General features: G+C 36.9%; 1 protein-coding gene across 1 annotated transcript in view; it reads left to right on the top strand.

Annotated features, from left to right (window-relative positions):
- Positions 1–22554, top strand: part of KCNH5 (potassium voltage-gated channel subfamily H member 5) — a 331896-nt gene that overhangs the window by 64380 nt on the left and 244962 nt on the right. Inside the window, exon 6 of the mRNA XM_033417494.2 lies at positions 2324–2716. Within this exon, the coding sequence (XP_033273385.2) occupies positions 2324–2716 (393 nt within the window). The remainder of the gene's footprint in view (positions 1–2323; positions 2717–22554) is intronic.

The following is a 22554-nucleotide window of genomic DNA, read 5'->3' as shown; positions in this document are numbered from 1 at the left end:
AGAAGGCAAAAATACCCAGGACCCATGAAGGTCCTAATGTACCCTGGCACTGAGTTTATTTTCTAAGTACGATTTCTTTGTGCTCAGACTGTAGACTGTGGTAAAATATTAACATTGAATATGAAGGAAATTTTCATGTTTAACACAGTGAAATAAGAATGAATAGATCAGTGGTTGAAAAGTGAAAGAGAGGCCATGGTTCTGTATGATTCTGTGTATGTAATGCTTTGTCTCAACATGAAGCTTACCTGCCTGTAGGATAATTTGTTGCTAAGTAATTTAAGACCTTATGGGAAAAGTATGACTGGGGCACTGATAATGAGGATAAATATGTAAAAATCTTTATAAATAGTTCTTATAACTCCCAAACTTAAAGCAATAATTATAATATACACCTAAAGAGAATATCAGTGATGTTTTTCACATTTTAAAATGGCAATGATTATATTATATGCTTAGTTTTCAGTTATGTAAGTTCTATTTATGAGAGACTTTTCAGGATAAATCTCAAGTTTCAAAACATGCTAGTATACCTATTTTGCTTTGTAGCGTAAGAATTACATGCTAACAGGTGTTTTTGTTTACATCTATTTGCACATTCACAAATTTAGTGCATTTATGATTTTATAATTTGAACTTGTTGACTCCTACTTTCTGGGTCCCATTAGTCCTAGGGACACTAAATACTTGGATGCATAAGATGGTAGAGCTGCTGAAAACATTGTTTATCAAAGTCCCACTTACAACAGACTCCTTAATACATAGGTTTACTCAGCTTTAGCTTCATTGATGGCATGGAGCAGAGGTCTCTGACCTGCTGCTTCAGCTCCTTTTCACAATTTCCAGGTTCTAGGTTCTGGAAGGAAGTGCTAGGTCCTGTGTTTGTTACCTTTGCCCAGACCTCTGCTTTTGCTCTGTCATCTGCTTTTTCTCATTGTCTCTTTAATGAGACCTAATCAGAGTAAGTCAAGGTTCATATAACATTACATTGAAATTTTTCCATTTGTCGAAAAGGTACGGAGAAGCAAACCTGAATATTTAGGTTTGTTTTTTTTTTTTCCCTAAAGGGAATTTGCCTCTGGGCAGGAAATGCAATATTCTTTAAGTCCTGATTGAAAGGAAAAAAGGGAAAAGCAGGTTATAACATTTACACCCCTGATATTGCTGTGCCAGTCATTAGGGCCCTGGCTGAGTCCCACACAACAGCAAGATCACCATCAGTGGGGCCCTGGGGTTCAGCAAGGCCGTCAGAATCAAAGTTATGCTCCTTGAGGTGCCAAATATGTGAAGAATGGATAACGGTGAGTCATGCAAATAACAGTTGGGCAGTCAGTGAGAGATGTGTGATTCTAGGCAAGCCTGCCAAGTGAGTGTGCAGAACTTGCAGAAGTTGGTGTCCAGCAGTGCTGTGGATCAGTGTTGGTGCTGGGGGAGGTCATCGAGAGCATGGGACTGCGGGTTGACCCTTCAGCTGGACCCAGGCAGTTGGAGGCTCCTTACCCCTACCCTTGTCCTTGGAATGTATACTCTGCTTACCATTCCCACAATGGGGGCCATTTTCAAGGATGCAGGCTGGAGAGAGTAAGGTGTTGTTGAGACCTTCAGGTGTTGTGGTGACCTTCAGTCACACCTCTATATGTGACTGAACCCAGTTAAGGCTTCTGTATAAACTTTTAATATTTGGTGGGTGGGTTCAGAGATCTACTGGTCTTGTGGCTGCCCAATAAAAGCCTTGTAAGGGGCTTCCCTGGTGGCACAGTGGTTGAGAGTTCACCTGCCGATGCAGGGGACACGGGTTCGTGCTCCGGTCTGGGAAGATCCCACATGCCGCGGAGTGGCTGGGCCCGTGAGCCATGGCCGCTGAGCCTGCATGTCCGGAGCCTGTGCTCTGCAATGGGAGAGGCCACAACAGTGAGAGACCTGCGTACCGCAAAAAAAAAAAAAAAAAAAAAAGCCTTGTAAGTAAGTTCCCTTGTATATTAAAACTGCCACCTACCAATCTGGAGTGGTCTGCCTCTTTCTTTGGTCTCTCCCTGCCCTCCATGTATGGGGACCAGTTTATGAAACAACAGTTGGCCACTGGAGAGAAAGCCAGAGGGAATAGCAGACAGATCAACTTTGGTAGAGAGATTGGACATGGAGTGACTTTGAACAAACCTTGATACAACTTAGGAGAAGAGGGAGATGAAACTACAGAGCCTGACTGGCCTTGAAACCAGGAGTCATGATTAACAGGCTGTGGTTTGGCTGCCAGTAAATTTGAATTCATTACTAACTGTGCAGAGATGTCCGGGTCATTATATATACATTTTCTCTCTTTTAGGTTCTTCAGCTGGGATCAGATATCCTTCCTCAGTACAAGCAAGAAGCGCCAAAGACGCCACCACACATTATTTTACACTATTGTGCTTTTAAAACAACGTGGGATTGGGTGATTTTAATTCTTACCTTCTACACCGCCATTATGGTTCCTTATAACGTTTCCTTCAAAACGAAGCAGAACAACATAGCCTGGCTGGTGCTGGACAGTGTGGTGGATGTTATTTTTCTGGTTGACATTGTTTTAAATTTTCACACGACCTTTGTGGGACCTGGTGGAGAGGTCATTTCTGACCCCAAGTTGATCAGGATGAACTATCTGAAAACTTGGTTTGTGATTGATCTGTTGTCTTGTTTACCTTATGACATCATCAATGCCTTTGAAAATGTTGATGAGGTAAGTTTCTTTTTCTTTTTAGTACTTGAATCACATGTTTCGAGAAAATTAGGATAAAAGGAGTTTACAGATAATACAAACTTCTTTTGAGCCACCACTTTCAATCTTCATCCTACTAAACACTTGCCGTAAATTGTCATATTTGATTACCTTATAATTTTCATCTGCTTTTTTTTCTTGATTTCTGGTTGAAAATACTGATTACTAGAAAAATGGCTATGGTTGGAGGTTGTGGTTGAAAGAGGTGGAGGAGAAGAAAAGCCACAGCATTTGGAGTCAAATATGGTTTATGAACTAGATAATTGACAGGTGATGTGTTTTGATGTGTGTTTTGGTTTTTTTTTTGAAAACTGTGGCATTTTAAAACTCTGTGCACCCATAGGTCTTTTGACTCCTCCTCCTCCAGATAGCAGTGCTTGAGTTAACAAAAAGATACAGAAAATTTTATGGAAGAAAAATTCTTGAATTTTTGCGTTTTTGGTTTCTTTTTTATAGTTTTTGCTTTAAATTTTGTCTAAGTACATTTGTGATTAGAGACTATATTGGATGACTTCTGATGTCTGGTCACATTCAAGATTCTGCTTATTCAATGTTATCTGCACAATGAGAAACACTTAAAACGTGTAATATCTTGGAAGACCATTTTATTCAGAGCTTCTTAGCTTCTAACCTAGTAGTGGATGATTTTCAACTTGCTGCACGAAGGATGTATATAAATGAGTCAATATAGAATGTATCTATTATTAAAATATGTTCATAATAATAATTACAAACTTAATTTCCCTGAAGATTTTACTCTGTCCTCATAGACTGTTCAGATGGAAAATTCTGCACTACATTGTTGTCATTGTGTGTGTATTTGGGAGGTAGTTTGCAACTTTTCTTCAGTAACTTTTTCCATAAAATTTCTGCATTCAATCCACTTTAATGATATTAAAAATATTTCCCTGAAAGTTAAGTATAGACATTGTATTTTGATGCTGTACACGTAATTGTTACTTTAAAAATTGGGGGAAAAAAAGGAATCGTAGTAATTTGTTTTCTAATTTTAGATTTTACCTACATCAAGCTTTTTAAGGTATATTTATTTCTTCCCTATTTACCTTCTGGAAGGGTTGAGAGGGGTTAATTTTGAAAATGCTAATCATATGATAAGAAGATAATAAGTAGTATTTATATGTTCACTTACTAAATGGATTAATATATTAAGATCAATGCATTAAGATTTCCATTATTTAGAACATAGGCATAAAGATTTTAATAAAAATAATTAAAAGATTGGTTTAATTCATAGAAAAGTGAATACATTAAACATTACATAATAATAAATGCATTTAATATACCATACAAATACATGAAGAAATCCTCAGACTTACTAATATTAAGGAAAATGCAAAGTAAACCTACAAACTACACTGACATACCATCAATTACCACACACACTAGATTGGTGAGAAGGTGGCTAAGGATGTGCACTGCTCAGATCTCCTTTCATGAAAACCTGCTGCATGGAGCACAGTTAGGGGATTCCTGGAAGTGGCTCCTGGTTTGGGAAAGCCAATCATTCATTGGCATTCAGTGATATCACACTATCACACTGGTAGCTTGAAACTGGCCACAATGGGAGTATTTACACCCAGAAAGTCACAAATGCTATGAATAAAAACTTTTCTTTAACTTTCTGTGCAATTAGTTGTTAGTCATTTACCAACACACCACTGAACACAGTTGACTGACACCTGCTATGGTTTTCTGATCTGCTGCAGGTCACACATCGAAGCCATATTTCCCCAACATTGTGCCCAGCCAGTGACTAAGAATGGTGGTAACATTATGATTAGTTTACTCCTGCTCAATAAAGAGCTCCTCTATTGAGCAACTCTTGCTCTGGGACTCCCCATTTACCTGTGCTGTGGTTGAGGCTCTTTCTACACAATTCTTCCTCCCCTCTTCACAGGTTTCAAATGGCATTGTGGTCTGAAGGCTCCTCCCTCCTCTGTTTCTCCTTCACAGGCATTTATCTCAGTAAAGGTCTTGCATATCTAACCCTGACTTGGCATTACTCTGTCGGGGACCTGAACTGATGAAGCGATGGGGTGAGGCCTCTCATACATTGCTCAAGGGAATGTTGGTAAAACTTCCATGAAGAATAATTGGCAATATCTCATTTTAAAAAAGAAAAGACACTAGGGGCAACCACTAGGGGCAATCCCCTTGTTTAAGGGATTCTTTGTTATTTGCTTCCATCACCAAACAGCAAGATTATGTACCTACTTCTTGGTTTTTCAGTTTTAGGACTTGTCTTTGACTTCTCACTATGCAATTTGAAGTTTTAGCCTCTTTCTCCCTGCCCTAACTGTATATATGCACTATTTCCCTCACCTCATTCTCGCAATATAGGTATACCATCCTCTTGGTTCCATAAATAGTAGGTATTTATATCATTACTACTACAAATATGCTATTTATAGCTGAACCTTCAACATGCTGTGATTACTTTTCCTTTTCTGCACTTTCCATTTTCCTGAGAGTTGGTTTTATCATTTGCTTAGTTTTATGTACTAATCACTAACTCAATCGCTAAGCTCTATGCCAGTTGTCTAAATCTCCCTCCAGTACATTGATACAAGTAATAGTCTATCAACATCATTTTCTTAAACAGATCTCTCTACACTCTACCCTCCCACCTGATGGACAGTTTGGCTAGCTGTAATATCCTAGGCCAGAGATAATTTCTCCTCAGATTTTGAAAGACACAGTGCCATTACAGTCTACCTTCTAATAATTCTCTTAAGAAACTTTAAACCATTGTGACCTGTTTTCTCTTTCTGGAAATTTGATGTATCTTCTCTGTCCAGGGTTCTGAATCTTTCCAGTAATATGCTTTAGTGTAAGTCCCATTTTCATCAGTTTTGCTGGGTACTGACTGGGTAGCCTTTTTCAATCTAGAAAAGCACGTCTTCTGTTTTGATTTTTTTCTTATGATGATTTTCTCCATCCCCTTCCCCCCTCTTTTCCATTCTCTCTCTTGCTGGAATTCCTTTTGTTCTTATACCTACTAGACTTCTCCTCTGATTCCTTTTTTTTTCTTCCCTATTTTCCAGTCCTTTATATTTTTGCTGTACTTTCTGGAAGATTTTCTCAACATTATTTTCCACCTTTTCTTGTAACTAATAATGCTTTTTTTTTTGCTTAAAGTCTTTTTGGCTTAATACTAATAGAGCTAAACTAGCATTTGTATACTATTTGATATATGTATTTCTATTATTTAACTTTTTATCATTCTAGATTATTATACTCTAGTTGTGTCTTTTATAAATAGTCTATGCATTCTAAGAGTCTTTCTAACTGGGAAGTTTAGTCTATTTACACTTATTGTGATTAATTACCTTTTGATTTTCTTAGAGCATCTTATTTTCCATTGTAAAATGCTTTTTCTTCACTTTTCTCTGTTTTTATTTTTGCTTCTTCTCTGCTGTCTTTTGGATTGATTGAATTTTTTAAATCTCCTGGATTTCCTCTACAGGATTAGAAGTTTTTCTGTTAATTGATTACTCTTAATATTTTTAGCATCAGTATTTGACTTATGAGTATCTTTGCCCTTCTAAATAAATCAAGGGCTTCTGTTTACCTTCTCCTCTTTCAAACTAATATTGTCTTATATTTTGGCTCCACATTATTTTTAACTTTCTCTTTCAATTATTGGAGGCCTTCTTTAGGGCATGTTTGTTGTGAGTCTTTGAGATGGTGATTCTGGGTCTCAGTTTCCATATTTGTAAAAAAAGGGAAGGAATGCTTGACTTTTTTACTTCACACAACGGTTTTAAGGAATAGATGGGAAAACAGATATGAATGATTTTTGTTTGTAGAATTGTGCATGTCTGAGGGGATATTATTATTTCATTTGTGTGTGTCTGTTTCCTCAGCTTGGTGATAAGCCCTGTGATATTGAGGGATGTGTTCCATCTCCTTGGTAGTCCTTCGTTGCTCTTAGTACATATTGGTGACTCACTGACCTGAAGCAATAAAGTGTTAGCAAGGTTTTAGTAGACTGTACAATGACATAAAACAAAATAGAACTTAAAAATGAGAAATTGAGCTAGTAGTGGCTTGGGAATAGGAGAGTATGAGTCTGAAGATCACAATTTAATCCTTTGACATGCTATGAGTGCAGAATGACTTAGAGGACTTAATAACACTTTTTGTATTCAAGATGGTCTCAGTCAACATGCTCTCTTAAGGCAACTTGATTTACTAGGAATTCACGAACTGGGTATGACATTCTTTAAGAGAACTGTGAGGATGGGAAGACAGAATCCATTAAAGGAAATAATTCTGTTTGCAAAGAAGTACATAATGTAAATTTCCTAGAAACCATAACAGGGGGTAAAAGGTGTTATCACCAGGAATCCAAGGAATAGAAATAAGCTGTTTTGTAGCACACATTTGAATACAGCTCTGGGAGGTTAGGGGGAACTGAATTATGAGACATCAGAGAAAAATGGGGCAGCTGCAGGTAACACACAGTTTGGTAGCCTGAGTGGACTTAGGAAACGTGATACATGGGGAATTCAGGGGACAATGAGTGGTATTAGTAAGTGGTAAACATGATAAACTAGGTTAGAACAAATTGAAATTGGAAAAATGATCACTTATGTATTGTTTCAGGAGACAAAATGATTGGGCCAGTGACTGCTAAGTGGAAGTATTGTAAATATTTTTAATTTCCAGGGAAGTTTATGGAAAATAATTTTCTAAATTATTACTTTCTTGAATTATGCTTGTCAAGTGGCCACATGCGTTGTTTCATTTTAGCATATCTGTTTACATAGCAAATTTTTATCTCTTGCCTAGTCATCAAAACAAGAATTGGAAATCAAAGAAGCTAATTATACTCAAAGATTTTAGACGCTTTTTGTCCCCTTTTGTGGAATTTCAGGCGCTCCACCAAGAATAAAATTTTAGAAGTTGCTATTTAATACAATTTGATCACCATTACTTTTTTTATTAAAGCCTGTAGGTAATTGAAATAATGTTTGAGTGGTATAGGTAAGGATTACATAGTATTTTTTTTTTTTTAGTTTTACTAGTTTTAATATTATTAAACCCATAGAAACATTGCCAAGCCTACCTTAGAACTGATTGATTTTTCTTATCAATGTGTTTGCTCAGTTGATAATAGACTTTTTTTAAAGAGCCGTTTTAGGTTCACAGCAAAATTGAGAGGAAGGTATAGAGACTCCCCATACAGAGATTGCCCCCACACATGCATAACCTCCCCCATTATCGACACCCCCACCAGAGTGAAACTATATTGACATATCATATTGCTAAAAGTCCATAGTTTACAGTAGGCTCACTCTTGGTATTGTACATTTTATGGGTTTTGACAAATGCATAATGGCATATTGTAGTATCATACAGAGTAGTTCACTGTCCTGAAACTCTGTGCCCTGCCTATTCATCCTTTCTTCCCTCCTAACCCCTAGCAACCACTAATCCTTTTATTATCTCCACAGTTTTGCCTTTTCCAGAAAGTCATATAGTCGGAATCATACAGCAGGTAGCTTTTTCAGATTGACTTCTTTCACTTAGTAATATGCATTTAAGGTTCTTCCATGTCTTTCCATGGCTGATAGCTCATTTCTTTTTAGTACTGAATAATATTCCACTGTCTGGATGTACCACAGTTTGTTTATCCATTCACCTACTGAAGGCTATCTTGATTGCTCCTAAGTTTTGGCAGTTATGAATAAAGCTGTTATAAACTTTTGTTTGCAGGTTTTTGTGTAGGCATAAGTTATCAGCTCATTTGAGTAAATATTAAGAAGCATGGTTGCTGGATCATATGGTAAGAATATGTCAGTTTTGTAAGAAACTACCAAACTCTCTTTCAAAGTGGTTTTACCATTTTATGTTTCCACCAGCAATGAATGAGAGTTCTGGTTGGCACACGTTCTCACTAGCATTTGGTATCATCAGTGTTTTGGATTTTAGCCATTATAGTAGATGTGTAGCGGTATCTTGTTGTTTTAATATGCAATTTTCTAATGATATATGAACATCTTTTCATATGCTTATTTGCCATCTGAATATCTACTATTGTCAGGTGGCTGTTCAGATCTTTTGCTCATTTTTAATGGGGTTCTTAATTTTCTTATTGTTGAGTTTTAAGAGTTTTAAAATATATTTTAGATAATAGTCCTTTATTATTTGCAAATGTCTTTTGCAAATATTTTCTCCCAGTGTGTAGATTGTCTTCTCATTCTTTCGACAGTATCTTTCACAGAGCAGTTTTTAATTTTAATGAATTCCAGTTTATTAATTATTTGTTTCATGAATTATGCCTTTGGTGTTATGTCTGAAAAATTATCACCATGCCCAAAGTACCTAGATTTTCTCCCACATAATCTTCTCAAAATTTTATAGTTTATGTGTTACGTTTAGGTCTATGATCCATTTTGAGTCAATTTTTGTGAAGGGTATAAGGTCTGTGACTAGATTCATATTTTTTTGCATTGGATGTCCATGTGTTCTATAACCATTTGTTGAAAAAAACTATCTTTATTGTATTGCCCTTGCTCCTTTGTCAAAGATAAGTTGACTATATATATGGGGGTCTATCTGGGCTCTCTATTCTGTTCCATTGATCTGTTTGTTTACTTTTTTCCACCAATACCACACTGTCTTGATTACTATAGCCTTACTGTAGTTGAGTGTCTGTCCTCTGATTTTGTTCTTCTCCTTCAATATTGTGTTGGCTATTTTGCACAGTTTTTATCCCTCCACATAATCTTTACAGTCAGTTTATTGATATACACAAAATAACTTAATGGGATTTTGACTGAGATTACATTGGTAGCTTTAGATCAAGTAGAGAAAAATTGACATCTTGACAATATTGAGTATTTCTGTCCATAAACATGGACTATTGCTCCATTTATTTAGTTCTTTTTTGATTTCTTTCATCAGTTTCATAGTTTTCCTCATGTACATCTTGTACATTTTTTTGTTAGATTTATATTTAAGTTTTTCATTTTTGTTGTGCTAATGTAAATGGTATTGTGTTTTTCAATTCCACTTGTTCATTGTTGGTATATAGGAAAGTGATTGGCTTTTGTATGTTGATCATATATCCTGCAAACCTGCTTTAATTGCTAATTAGTTGCAGGATTTTTTTTTTTTTTCTGGGTCAAGTTGTTTGGATTTTCTGCATAGACAATTATGTCATCTGCAAACAAAGACAGTTTTCTATTTCCCCTTCCCAGTCTGTATACCTTTTATTTCCTTTTCTTTTCTTATTGCATTTGCTAGGACTTCCAATATGAAGTTGAATAGGAGTGGTAAGAATAGACATTCTTTCCTTGTTCCTGATCTTAGTGGGAAAGCTTCTAATTTCTCACCATTAAATATGATGTAATATGACATAAGCTGTAGGGATTTTGTAGATGTTCTTTTTCAAGATGAGGAAGTTCCTCTCTGTTCCTAGTTTTCTGAGAGTTTTTATCATGAATAGATTTTGCATTTTGTCAAATGCCTTTTTTGCATCTATTGATATGAATATATGATTTTTCTTCTTTAGTCTGTGATGTTATGGATTCTATTAATTGATTTTTGAGTGTCGAACCAGCCATGCATACCTAGGATAAATCTTACTTGGCCATACTATATAATTATTTTTGTATATTGTTGGATTTGATTTGCTAATATCTTGTTGAGGATTTTTGCATCTATGTACATGAGAGATATTCTTTTGTAGTTTTCTTTTCTCATATTGTCTTTGCTTTTGGTATTAGGGTAATGCTAGCCTCATAAATCTGGGTTAGGAAGTATTGTTTCTGCTTCTACCTTTTGGAAGAGATTGTAGGCAATTGGTATAATTTCTTCCTTAAATATCTGGTAGAATTCACTCATGAGCCCATCTGGGCCTGGTGCTGTTTTGGAAGGTTATTAATTTATTGAATCAATTTGTTTAATAGATGTAGTTCTCTTCAAATAACCTATTTTTGTATGTGTGTGAGTTTTGGCAGATTGTGTCTTTCATGGAGTTAGTCCATATCATCTAGGTTCTCAAATTTACGGGCATAGAGTTGTTCATATTATTCCACTTTGTTGTTGTTATTATTATTATCTTTTTAATGTCTATGGCATCTGTAGTGACATCCTCTCTTTCATTTGCCATGTTAGTAATTGTGTCCTCTCTTTTTTATTTTTCTTAGTTAGTGTGGCTAGAGGCGTATCAATTTTATTGATATTATCAAAGAAAAAACTTAAGATTTTTGTTGATTTTCTCTACCAATTTCCTGTTTTCAATTTCATTGATTTTTGCTATATTTTTAATGTCTTTTCTTCTTGTTACTTTGGATTTAATTTGCTTTTCTTTTTCTAGTTTGCTAAAGTGGAAATTTAGGTTATTGATTATAGTTTTTATTGCTTTCTAATGTATGCATTCTAAGTTATATATTTTCCTCTAAGTACTGCTTTGCTGCATCCCATGAACTTTGTTAAGTTGTATTTTCACTTTCAGTTAATTAAAACAGCATTAAATTTTACTTGAAATTTTCTCTTTAATCCATGTCTTACTTATAAGTGTGTTGTTTAATTTCCACATATTTTTGGATTTTCCAGGTATATATCAGTTATTGATTTCTAGTTTAATTTCATTGTGGTCCAAAATCAGGTATTGTATGATTTCTATTGTTTTATATTTGTTAAGGTGTGTTTTATAGCACAGGATGTGGTCTGTCTTGGTGAATATTTTACATGACCTTGAGAAGAATGTGGGTTTTTGTTGTTGTTGTTTTGCTGTTGTTGTATAAAGTAGTCAAAGATGTCAGTAATAGCCAGCTAATTGATGGTGCTGTTGAGTTCTGCTCTGTCCTTACTGATTTCTGCCTGCTACACCTGACCATCTCTGACAGAGGGATATTGAAGTATATGATAGTGGATTCATTTTATTTCTCCTTGCATTTCTATTAGTTTTTGCTACACATATTTTGATGGTCTTGTTAGGTGCATACAATATAAGGATTGTTATGTCTTCTTGGAGAATTTACCCCTTTATCATTATGTAATGCTCCTGTTTATCCCTGATAAACTTAGTTAGTCTGAAGAGTATGAGACTTTTAATGCAATGAAATGTATTATCTCTGGGATGATTTTACCTTCTATATGGGACTTTCTTAGTTTCTTATTAGCCTGCTTTAAAAACTTTTGCTGCAATTTTAAGTCCTATATACCTCCCAGTTCTTCTCTGCTTAAGAAAGCACATTAATAACACTAGTGCTTCTAATAAAAAACCATTTATATTTTTATCGATGATTGGATTAGTGGTTTATCAACACTTGTCTTTCATCTGTGTGCTCAGGGGAAGGTTTATGAGTGACCCTATTTTGCAACCTTCAATTCTACTTCAAGTTAAGAAGTCAAATCCAACAAAGATCTTTAGAAAACTAAGGGTTAGACCCTGTGCTCATTTCTGGAGGAATCAAAATTAGACCTTATGCTTCCTTAATGCAAAGACTCTGTCTTTCTAATAGCCTGGATTTGCAGTGCCTGACACATAATTGCCATACTATATATATTTCTATTAAAGTGAATGAGGGATTGAAGCTTACAATGTTTCCTAAATATACCTGTTTCTTGTTAGTAATGGAAAAGTTAGGGCCAAAGGGCAGTCTTTGTGGCATAACCTTATCTGTGCCCCAAACTTCTTCATTCAGACAGTAGGGCGTTATCCTTTGGCCGCTATGCTCACCTCTCTGTTCATAAGTTCCTTTCCATGAATATTCTCATTTAAATAATCTTCCAGTCATATGACCTACACTGCTAGCTTTCCATACATGTTTAGAGGTTACCTTAGGGTTTAGGTTCCTAAGCTGGGATCTCCCACTAGGAGTGCAAAACATTGTAGACTAATGAATACAAAGATGTACAAGGCAAAGTCACTGAACTCAAATGTACCTACCTTCTAGCTTGAGAGAAAAACTTTCTCAAAAATTATTCAAGAGTGTGAATAAAGGAGGAGTAGTGTGAAGGAGGAGATGAGGTAAGGATTTGGAGAATGGTTAAGAGTCAGCCACAGGTTCCAAATTGGAGGATAGTGGCAGTAGGCTGAACTTTTAAATTCTATTCCAAGTGGATATTGGTGGTACAGAATGGTAATAAACAGATTTAAAGATTGATATCTTTTTTATATTTGAAAAATTTGGTGATGCTCCAGGATATATTCTTTGCATTAATTTTCTACAGAGACAAAGCAGTCTGCCTGAGGGAATTAGCTTTGGGAGGATAGGAAGTTGCAAACAATCAGAATAGCAATAGGATTCCTTTATTTGATTTTGTTGCTTACAGGAATAGAAACTTTTATCAGAACTGATCTTCATTCATGATGAAGGCTTCCTATTGTTAAACATTAGGGAATAATTCTGACATGGAGGCAAAGAAGGTTGAAATATATTGCAATATGTATACTATAATCCTTAAAATTTTTTTGCCTTAACTATCTATGGATACTTGCATAGAAATTGCTCTTTATCTTTCTGCATAGTAATTATCACTATGCTTGAGAATACATCATTTCCTCACTCTTCTTTGAAGGAAGTTCTAAACCTCCATCCCTACTCCTTTTGGTCTTTCTGTTACTTCATTTTATTCCATGATTTTATCTCTGCTTTAACATAACACATGCTAACTCACAAGGAACATGTTTATCTTTATATTGGAATTTTTCATCTTTAGGAAGTTTGTTTATTAGACATTGTGGATAAAGGGTTAACAAAACTATTTCTCCTTCTGCATTGACAGATTTTACCTTTGATCAGCTGTCTTCCTTTGTTCTCCCAGGGACTGATGAAGGAAATATGCTATCTATGTTTCTAGACTGTATTACTTGTATTTAAAAAAGATCTCTGATTTGTAAATTACATCTGGACTATGAAGAACTTTTAATGAGCTGTAAATAACCTGATGAGGGTACCACAGCCTAAGGGTTCCCTGATTGATACAACTCCAAGCATATCACTTGTGGAATTCTGAAAGCTATACCTGTGTTGTTATTATAGGTGCTGGGTTAGGTGACATTTAAGCCTAGACCTGAAAGATGAGTAGGATTAACTAGGCAAAAGGAGTAGTTAGCGGGTTAGGGAGAGTGTTTTTAAAATTCACTTTTGGAGACCCCACCAGGTGAGAGAGAATATAAAAATTTTGAAGAAAGGAAAGACATTTTCTATAACTGGAGTACAGAGAGCAGAAGACAGAGATGCACAAGGGAGACTGGAAAAGTAGGCAGGGGCAGGTTGTGTTAAGGAGTTTGGATTATTGTAAAGGTGGCAGCAAGTTACTGAAGGTTTTAAAGCATCTCCCAACCTGGTTTGCTTGTGCATATATCATGATATTTGAAAAAAATATCGAGACTTAGGCAATATACCTCTTTTTTGGTGCATATTTTGATCATGCTTTATATTCACTCTGGACCAATGGATATTAATGAGAACCTTTTTTTTCCATAATAAGAAGCATTTAAAATTAGTATATCATGGATGTTGCTTAAAACAGATGTCTATCTCTCTACTATCTCTCTATCTCTCTATCTATCTATCTATCTACTATCTATCTACTATCTATCTACCTATCTACTTATGCCACTGTGTATTGATAAGAATATAAGTAGACTAAAACAGGTGGTATGTACAAGTTATTTAAATTGAGTTTCTCTACTGAAGCATATTAACTAATGCAGGGAGTAATTAGTATTATTTCTCCATGGATCTCTTGGTAACATGAGTTGGAGAAATGAGTTCTGAATAGGAAGGAGGCAATAGAACTTGTTATATGGGTTAGAGATGCAGATAACAATTGTAGTTTGCTACATTAGTTTTCTTTCAGTCTTTAAATTGTACTCTACAAAAGGAAATGGAAATGGACTATTTAGTCATTCATGTACAAAATCTACTTAGAATAAGACCCCAATGCTTATACAACAGAGTGGTTTCTATATAATTGCCTAATATTGTGCTACCCATGAAGATTAAATAACTATTAATTATTAATTACAATATCAGTGCTAGAGGAGTCAGAAATTATTATGAGAGATTTCTGTATTACTTAGTTTATTCTTTAATTAATGTATTCATTTTCTTAATAAATATTTGGTGCTTACACTGTGGCAGGGAGTTCTAGAGTGTGTGCTAGGGATAAAAGAATGAACAAGGGCTTCCCTGGTGGCGCAGTGGTTGAGAGTCCGCCTGCCGATGCAGGGAACACGGGTTCGTGCCCCGGTCCGGGAAGATCCCACATGCTGCGGAGCGGCTGTGCCCGTGAGCCATGGCCGCTGAGCCTGCGCGTCCGGAGCCTGTTGCTCCGCAACGGGAGAGGCCACAACTGTGAGAGGCCCGCGTTCCACACACACACAAAAAAAAAAAAAAAAAAAAAGAATGAACAAAACATGATATGAATACACAATCAGAAAGAGACAAATGGCACGAAGGGAACATACCTGGTCCTTTGAGATTATATAATGAAATGACCTGCTCTAGACTAAACCAAAACAGATTTTAGAACAACGGAAGCTATATGATTTTAAACTATGAGTGACTTCAAAAGATAACTCTTATATAATGTTCAGAATAGAGTGGACGGAGTCAAATGAACGCCTTAAGATTTATTAGAACACTTCCATAGGTCTAGGAGAGAGATGCTAGTAGCATGGTTTAAGATGGTGTCAGTGGCGATGAAGAAGAGTGAATAAATTGGAAAGATATTTAGGAGTTAAAGTTAATAGGGTTTTAAGATAAATTGGGTATGGGAGATATCAAAGAAAGGGGCAACATGAATACTTCTTGGTTTCTGGTTTGTGTAATCAAATGGCTAGTGCTTATATATTAGAAAAGAACCAGGGGCAATGTCTGGAATGGGAAGGTGGAGGGGAGAGTAGTAACATTTTTTTTTTTTTAATGGGAGAGACATGAGATATTTAAATGTCTATGGGAAAGATGTAGTTGAAGGGGGAGTGGCTGGATTTTTGAGCAGAGGAGAGAAAGTTTAAAATATAGTGGATAGATGAATTCATAAGAAAAGTAGTAAAATTGCTAGGTAGTTAGGAGATGTTTTGAGATTGATGATAATGAATTTCTAGTGGAATCAATCTGCCCTACTGTATTACTTTCTTAAGCAGTTCTTAAACACAGCCCTGAAGAAAGCTGATAAGTGAGTTAGAATTAGGGTTTTGATACAGGTTATAATGAAGAGACAGACATGCTAAGGAATTCAGGATGTATGGTGGTGTTGAAATTATAGGGCCACATAAAGAAGAAAATGGAGAATGGAGGGGTTAATAGATTGGGAAAAAGCAGATCTGTCAGTAGACTGGAGATTCAATAAGGTTGAATGTTGATGTAATTGGACGGTTTAGCTCAACATAGAAGAAGATGTGGTCAGAAAACAAGATGGTTCAATTCAAGATTTCAGAGGCGGAAAACGTTTTAGATATGAGAAATTTCAGATTATGACCTCGGGAGTGGGCATCTAAGGAAAAGTGAAAAGATTGTTGGAGATGAATTGGTGGAGAAACTGCGAGGCCAGGTTTTCAGCAGGGTCATCCACATGGAAACAAGTTACACAGGGTGAGGGCAAGCTTTAGGTGAGGTTGGATTTAAGAAGTATTTAGGAGGTATATGAAGTAATAACTTGGAGTTCTTTGTTCTCATGGAATATTTACTGGCATAAATTCTTGCAAAGCAAAATAGTGACACGTTTCCCAATACAAAAGGTAAATAATATCTAACAATTGCATGTTAACATTTATTTTACATATTCATATCTTACCTGTTTGGAAGAATGTCTTGTTAAAATGAGACTTCTGTATCACATACATATCTATGTTGCCCCCATTTTAAGTCAAACAAGTATGAAATACTGTACACATAAATACATGTGCTTTCCTCACATTTGTATCAGTTAGCTTTTTTTCCCACATAACAAACTACTCCAAAACTTTATGGATAATAACAATCACCATTTATTAAACTCACTTTCCTGTGACCTGAGTGATTCTGCTGACTTTGGCTAGATTTGGCTTATCTCAACTAAGTTCACCCGTACGTCTGCGGTAGGCTGCTGAGATGGCTGGTGACTCACTGATCCCAGATGGCTCAGATGGATGTCATAGGGCTGCTCCTATGGTCTCTCATCCTCCAAAAGCCTAGTTGCCATTCTTCATATGGCAACTTAGAATGGCCGTGGGTTCTAAGACCATGACTGGAGGCTATGCTTCTTGAGGTCTAGGCTTGGAACTGGCACAGTGTCACTTACACCACATTCTGCTGGCCAAAGTAAGTCATAAGGCCAGTCTAGACTGAAGTCAAGATGGGGAAATAGACCGTATCTTTTGATGGGAGAGGTCACATTGCCAAAGGGTATGGATGCAGGGAAGGAAATGACCCGAGCTATTTTTTTCCAAACAATCTACTACACATCCTGTGTGTGAGAATGCTAGATGTAGGTGAAAAACCAAGCAACTGGATGTTATAAGTCTGTACTCCTGCTCTCTCACCCCCACTTAATTGTCATGTGTCCTTGGACAAGAAAGGTCTTTGATCATTCCTCTTTTGTTTATAAAGCAAGGGGGGAAGAAGGTAGGAAAGAATACTAGCTATCAGCCTACTATCCTTAGTGACAATCAAATGAGAGAATTGATTTGTATTTTAAACGGCTTTATCATTGTAAGCCATTATTTTTCTGCTGATTACATCCCACATCTCTTTAATGTGGGAATCCACAAAAATATCCTGAAGAGTTAATAACGCTGAGATATCTCCTGGATATTTTTCTTTATGCTCCTATGGCCTGAGGGGCTTTTCAAGTAAGGAAACCGGCTAGAAAGGAAGGCTGATGACTGAAAGTTCTCCATTAACCCTGCTGTGTTCTATTATGCATTTGATGTGTTTGATATTCTCTTCCAGCAGTGGAACCCCAGGGATTTGTGAGCTAAGAGCTCAGAGGTTGGGATAGAGGCAGAATGCCACTGGAGTGCAGAGGAAGGCACAGGAAGATTGGAAAGCATGGAGTGAAATTAAGCAGAAAATGAATGCGCAGACAAAACTGGTGGAAAGCACAGAATCAAGAGGTTGTTATAAAAAGGTGTTAGGACAGAAGGGAGTCATTTTATTTTGGCCTGTCAAAGTATCCAGTATTACTATATGGGTTAAATTAAAATTCCCAACAAGGGATTAAATGTAATTTGAGGCGACTTCCCTGGCAGCCCAGTGGTTAAGACTTCACCTTCCAATGCATGGGGTGTGGGTTCGACCCCTGGTTGGGGAGCTAAGATCCCACATGTCTCGTGGCCAAAAAACCAAAACATAAAACAGAAGTAATATTGTAACAAGTTTAATAAAGAGTTTAAAAAATGGTCCACATCAAAAAAAAATCTTAAAAAAATTATGTATATAAAAAAAGTATAATTTGAGGACCAATCTAAAGGTTATGAGGGTGAGTTATAAAATAAGTAAAATCTCTTATTTTAGATAGAGTTGAATATGACACCTCTTCCCCCTCCCCAAATCACATGATGCAGAAGAAATCATTAATCTGAATTATGTACCGTGGTGAAATGTTAACCTTAACAACACAACAGTGACTAATGGATTTTCCTTAACATTGTTTTGATATTTAAATAAAACATTCTTTAAAAATTACATCAATATTACATGTAGAGCTCAAGGAAGCCACTTTGACTTCTAATGACGTCTAATCCCTAAGAGTAGTTCCATTTGTATTTAAACTTTTATAAGTGGAATCATGCAATATATACTCTTTTGTGTCTAGTCTCTTTTGTTCAGTATGATACTTTTTAGATTCATTCTTGTTATTTCATATAGTTCTAGTCTGTTCATGTTTATTTCTAGATAGTATTGCATTGAGTGAAGGTGCAATGATTTATCTATCCATTCTACTGGAGATGGACATTTGGATTGTTTCAAGTTTTAAGTATTTCATCAAATTTTAGAACAAAGTCATTAACTTTGAGTTTTGATGATAGTAATTGCATTAAATTCTTTTGGATACGAAACAGTGGAGAATGAGATAGCTAAAAAAAAACTTTCCAAATAAAGCAAACACTTCTGTATTACTCATTTTGAATAACAGTTTCTGGTTTGATAAGTAGATGAAAGGGACACTGTGGACAAATTAAAAGGTGAAACTTTGGAGTTATGTTTGAGAGCAAAAAAGAGTTTGGTTTGACTGGAGCACTATTGCTTGGCAAAGGCATGGTTGGAAATGACCTGGCAGTGTGGACAGAAATGGGGTTGTGGACCTTGAAGGCCTGTAGAAATTGTGTTTAATGTCTATAATGAGCCTCTGGAGGATATGCTCGATACTGTCTTTTAAGAAGATTAATATTGCAATGATTATTGGGATAAGGACAGGAAGACTGCACAGCAGTTGGCTATTGTGGGAAATGCATGAAGAATCTGAAGGACTAGGTCCATTCCTTGCTAGCTGTGTGACTTTAGACAAGTCGTGTAACCTGTCTGAGCTTCAGTGTCCGCCTATGAACAGTGGAGATAGGAGTCCTGGTATTGTGAGAATGAAATGAGTTGGGCCATGTTAGAGAATTGCAGACTCTCTAGGGTTCTGGGGCCTCCACAGACCCCTAAGTGGGCCACTGTTGGGCCTGGGTGGGAATAAATGGGAGGCAAGGTATTTAATCTCCTTTATTCAGTCTTATAGAGACTGCCTGTATTTAAGCCAATACTGCTGGTACAAATGTGATTTGTTTATATCTAGAGCACATTATGCTCTAGATATAGTGAGGTTCAGAATGAGGTCAGCTAGTGAAGTGCAAGGAGTGTGGACAAGACTGCCTATATTTGATTCTTGGCCCCTCCTCTTACCAGCTGCATGAACTTAGTCAAATTATTTAATGTTTCTAGGCTATGTTTAGTAATGATACCTATCACAGAAGATTATTAACTATGCCCCCTCCCTGCCCCACCACACACTCAATTCACCCCACCCACATTTACTTGTGTCGTAAAAAGATTTTCATACATTTATTGAACGTATTGACTGCTTAACCTATTACCATATGCCATACTTTGTAATTGACACTAGGTATATTCTTCAAGGGGTTTAGAGTTTCCTGGGATACCATACATGCAAACAGAGACTTGTAATAAAGTGCTATTATGGTGACTGTTGTAATAGAGATGGACAAAGAGGACATGATAATACAAAATAAGGACACCTAACTCTTACAATGAAGATGGTGGGGGAGGTAAGAAGATGTCAGGGAAATGGACATGGAGGAGAGAGTCTCTGCCATAAACTATGAGTAAGACCCCGGCCACCAAGAGAGTGGGAGGGAAGAGTGCTTTAAGTACAGGGGACAAATTGTTCATGTGGCATGAAACAGCATGGGCACTCTGGGAACTACACATAGTTGAGCATGGCAGGAGTCTAGACAGCAGGAGGAGGACTTGCTGGGAGAGATGCTGACCAGACAGGCAGATGCTAGGTCCTGAAGGGCTTTGCATGTCATTGTAGGGAGAATACTTGATTCTGTAGGTAATGAGCTAATACTAAAGATTTTAGACCAGAGAGGGACATGATTAGATATGTATGATGTAAAACGATAGCAGGCTGGTAGCCTCTACAGTGTGATCACATAATTAAAGGGAGTGAGAACAGAGGTCGTATGGCTGATGGAGAGGCTATTCCTGTCACACAGTGAGAAGAAACATGAAGCCATGACCAAGGCATGGCCTTGAGAATAAGAAAGAAGGGATATTTTTGAGAGATTTCTTCAGGTATATTTCGAGCACTTTGAATGCTGAGATCCTCAAGACTTGATAACCGGTTGGATGTGACAGGAAAGGGGGTGTTCAGCCCCAGGTCTGAGAGACTGGCTTCATAGTGATGTTGTTCACAAGAGTAGGGACATATTACCTTTTGAACATCTATGGAATATCTAAATGGGAATGTACAGCAGGTATTTGGCTTCTGTATCAGGAACTCATAGAAGTCAGTTGAAACATGGGCATGCAGTAAATCAACCAGGAGAGGCTGAGGGTAATCGTAATGAGAATCCTAACACATAAAAGAAGCATGGATAAGGTTAGCCCCAGAAAATGATTTTGAAAGACATGTCAGCTGGAGAGTTGGCTAAGGTCTAGGAGAAAGTGGTGACATAGAGCCCATGACAGAGAGAGTTTACGATACTTACCAGACATTTCGTAACATTTAAATAATATTGGACATGGCTATAGAAAATGGTGCTTTTTGATTAAGTGGAGTCCAGAGTAGGTACCCCTCAGGGTGGATCACCTCCTCTTGGAGAGATCTGCCTACGTCAGAGGTCAGGGGAGTATGTCCTCCTGTTATTTGGGCCTAATTTGGGTGGGTCCTGATTCTTTACATTCTAGTTGAGGGTTGTGACTAGTTTTTAGTTTAAATGGGGTTAAAGGTTTCCTCTCTGTTTTTTCTTCTTTTGTTTTTAGCTGTGTTTCGAAAAAAGAATTCCAGTAGAAATAATTTTCTCTGTAGTATTGTGTTGGCCAAAAAGTTCGTTCGGGTTTTTGTATGATCTTACAGAAAATCCCGAATGAACTTTTTGGCCAACCCAGTATTTAAATAGAAGTAACACAGTTCCTTTAAAAATTGGAGCTAAGTGGAGGACAACATCTACAATAACACTGTTTTTAGTTTTTAATTTAACCCTTTGAGTTTTTCATGCATTTTGACTATGGGTTTCTTTAGAGCAGAAGCAAGGCACATTTGTCTTAATGTCCCCAGGGCACAACTCAGAGCCTGTCATGTAGAAATGCTCAATAAAAACTTATTTTTGTCTTTCTTGTTCATGATTATGTAGTTCCTTTTTTGAGAGCTTCCAAGCTCTCCTGAATCTTCTTACCTTTCAACATCTCATTTCATTGAATTATGCTAATTCATCTTCTGAATTTTATTAATGCTACTCTTACTGTCTGAAGTTCAATATCCCTGCCTCAGAGCCAGGCCTAAGGTTATCGAGGTTGAGACAGAAGACTGTCCGGATGCTCCTGTTCCTTTTTTTGCTTCCATAAGGTCTCCTGTTTTTATTTCTCTTTGTTTTCTCTCTCTCTATTTCAAATTTTTATTTTGCAAAATTTCAAATATATACTATCATATAGAGTATAACCAAATGTATTCCCAGCCTTTTTTCACTGTAACTTTACGATGCCATAATTGGAGTCTCATTAATGTTACATCTGTTCTACTGTACCAACCAGTTCCTCCATGTTGATCAGACTTAAGTTCAGAGTAGTTTATGTTAGCTGCCTTGTCTCCTCCCTGGGATATAGAATTAGCAGTAAGGAAGTCATGGACTCTGTGAGACTTGGAGGTGATGATCAGATGAGAGGGTCCTGGGTCACTGCTTTGTCTTTCCCTCATGCACCAGGAATGGCTTTACCCTCTCTACCTGGGTGGCTTATCACATGCTTCCTCAAAAAGTAACTTTGAGAACTTCACTGATTGAATAAAGTCTATGCTATGTTTCCATTTGGATAATGCTATATTTGATGGTTTTTTTTTTTTTTTTTTTTGCGGTACGCGGGCCTCTCACTGTTGTGGCCTCTCCTGTTGCGGAGCACAGGCTCCGGACGCGCAGGCTCAGCGGCCATGGCTCACGGGCCCAGCCGCTCCGCGGCATGTGGGATCTTCCCGGACCGGGGCACGAACCCGTGTCCCCTGCATCGGCAGGCGGACTCTCAACCACTGCGCCACCAGGGAAGCCCTATATTTGATGTTTTAAGCTTCTTAACAAAATATGAATTTTCTTGCTGCCATTCCCTTAAAGT

Source organism: Orcinus orca, chromosome 2, assembly GCF_937001465.1.
Source record: "Orcinus orca chromosome 2, mOrcOrc1.1, whole genome shotgun sequence".
Lineage (NCBI taxonomy): Eukaryota > Metazoa > Chordata > Mammalia > Artiodactyla > Delphinidae > Orcinus > Orcinus orca.
This window is presented reverse-complemented; position numbering and strand designations above follow the sequence as displayed.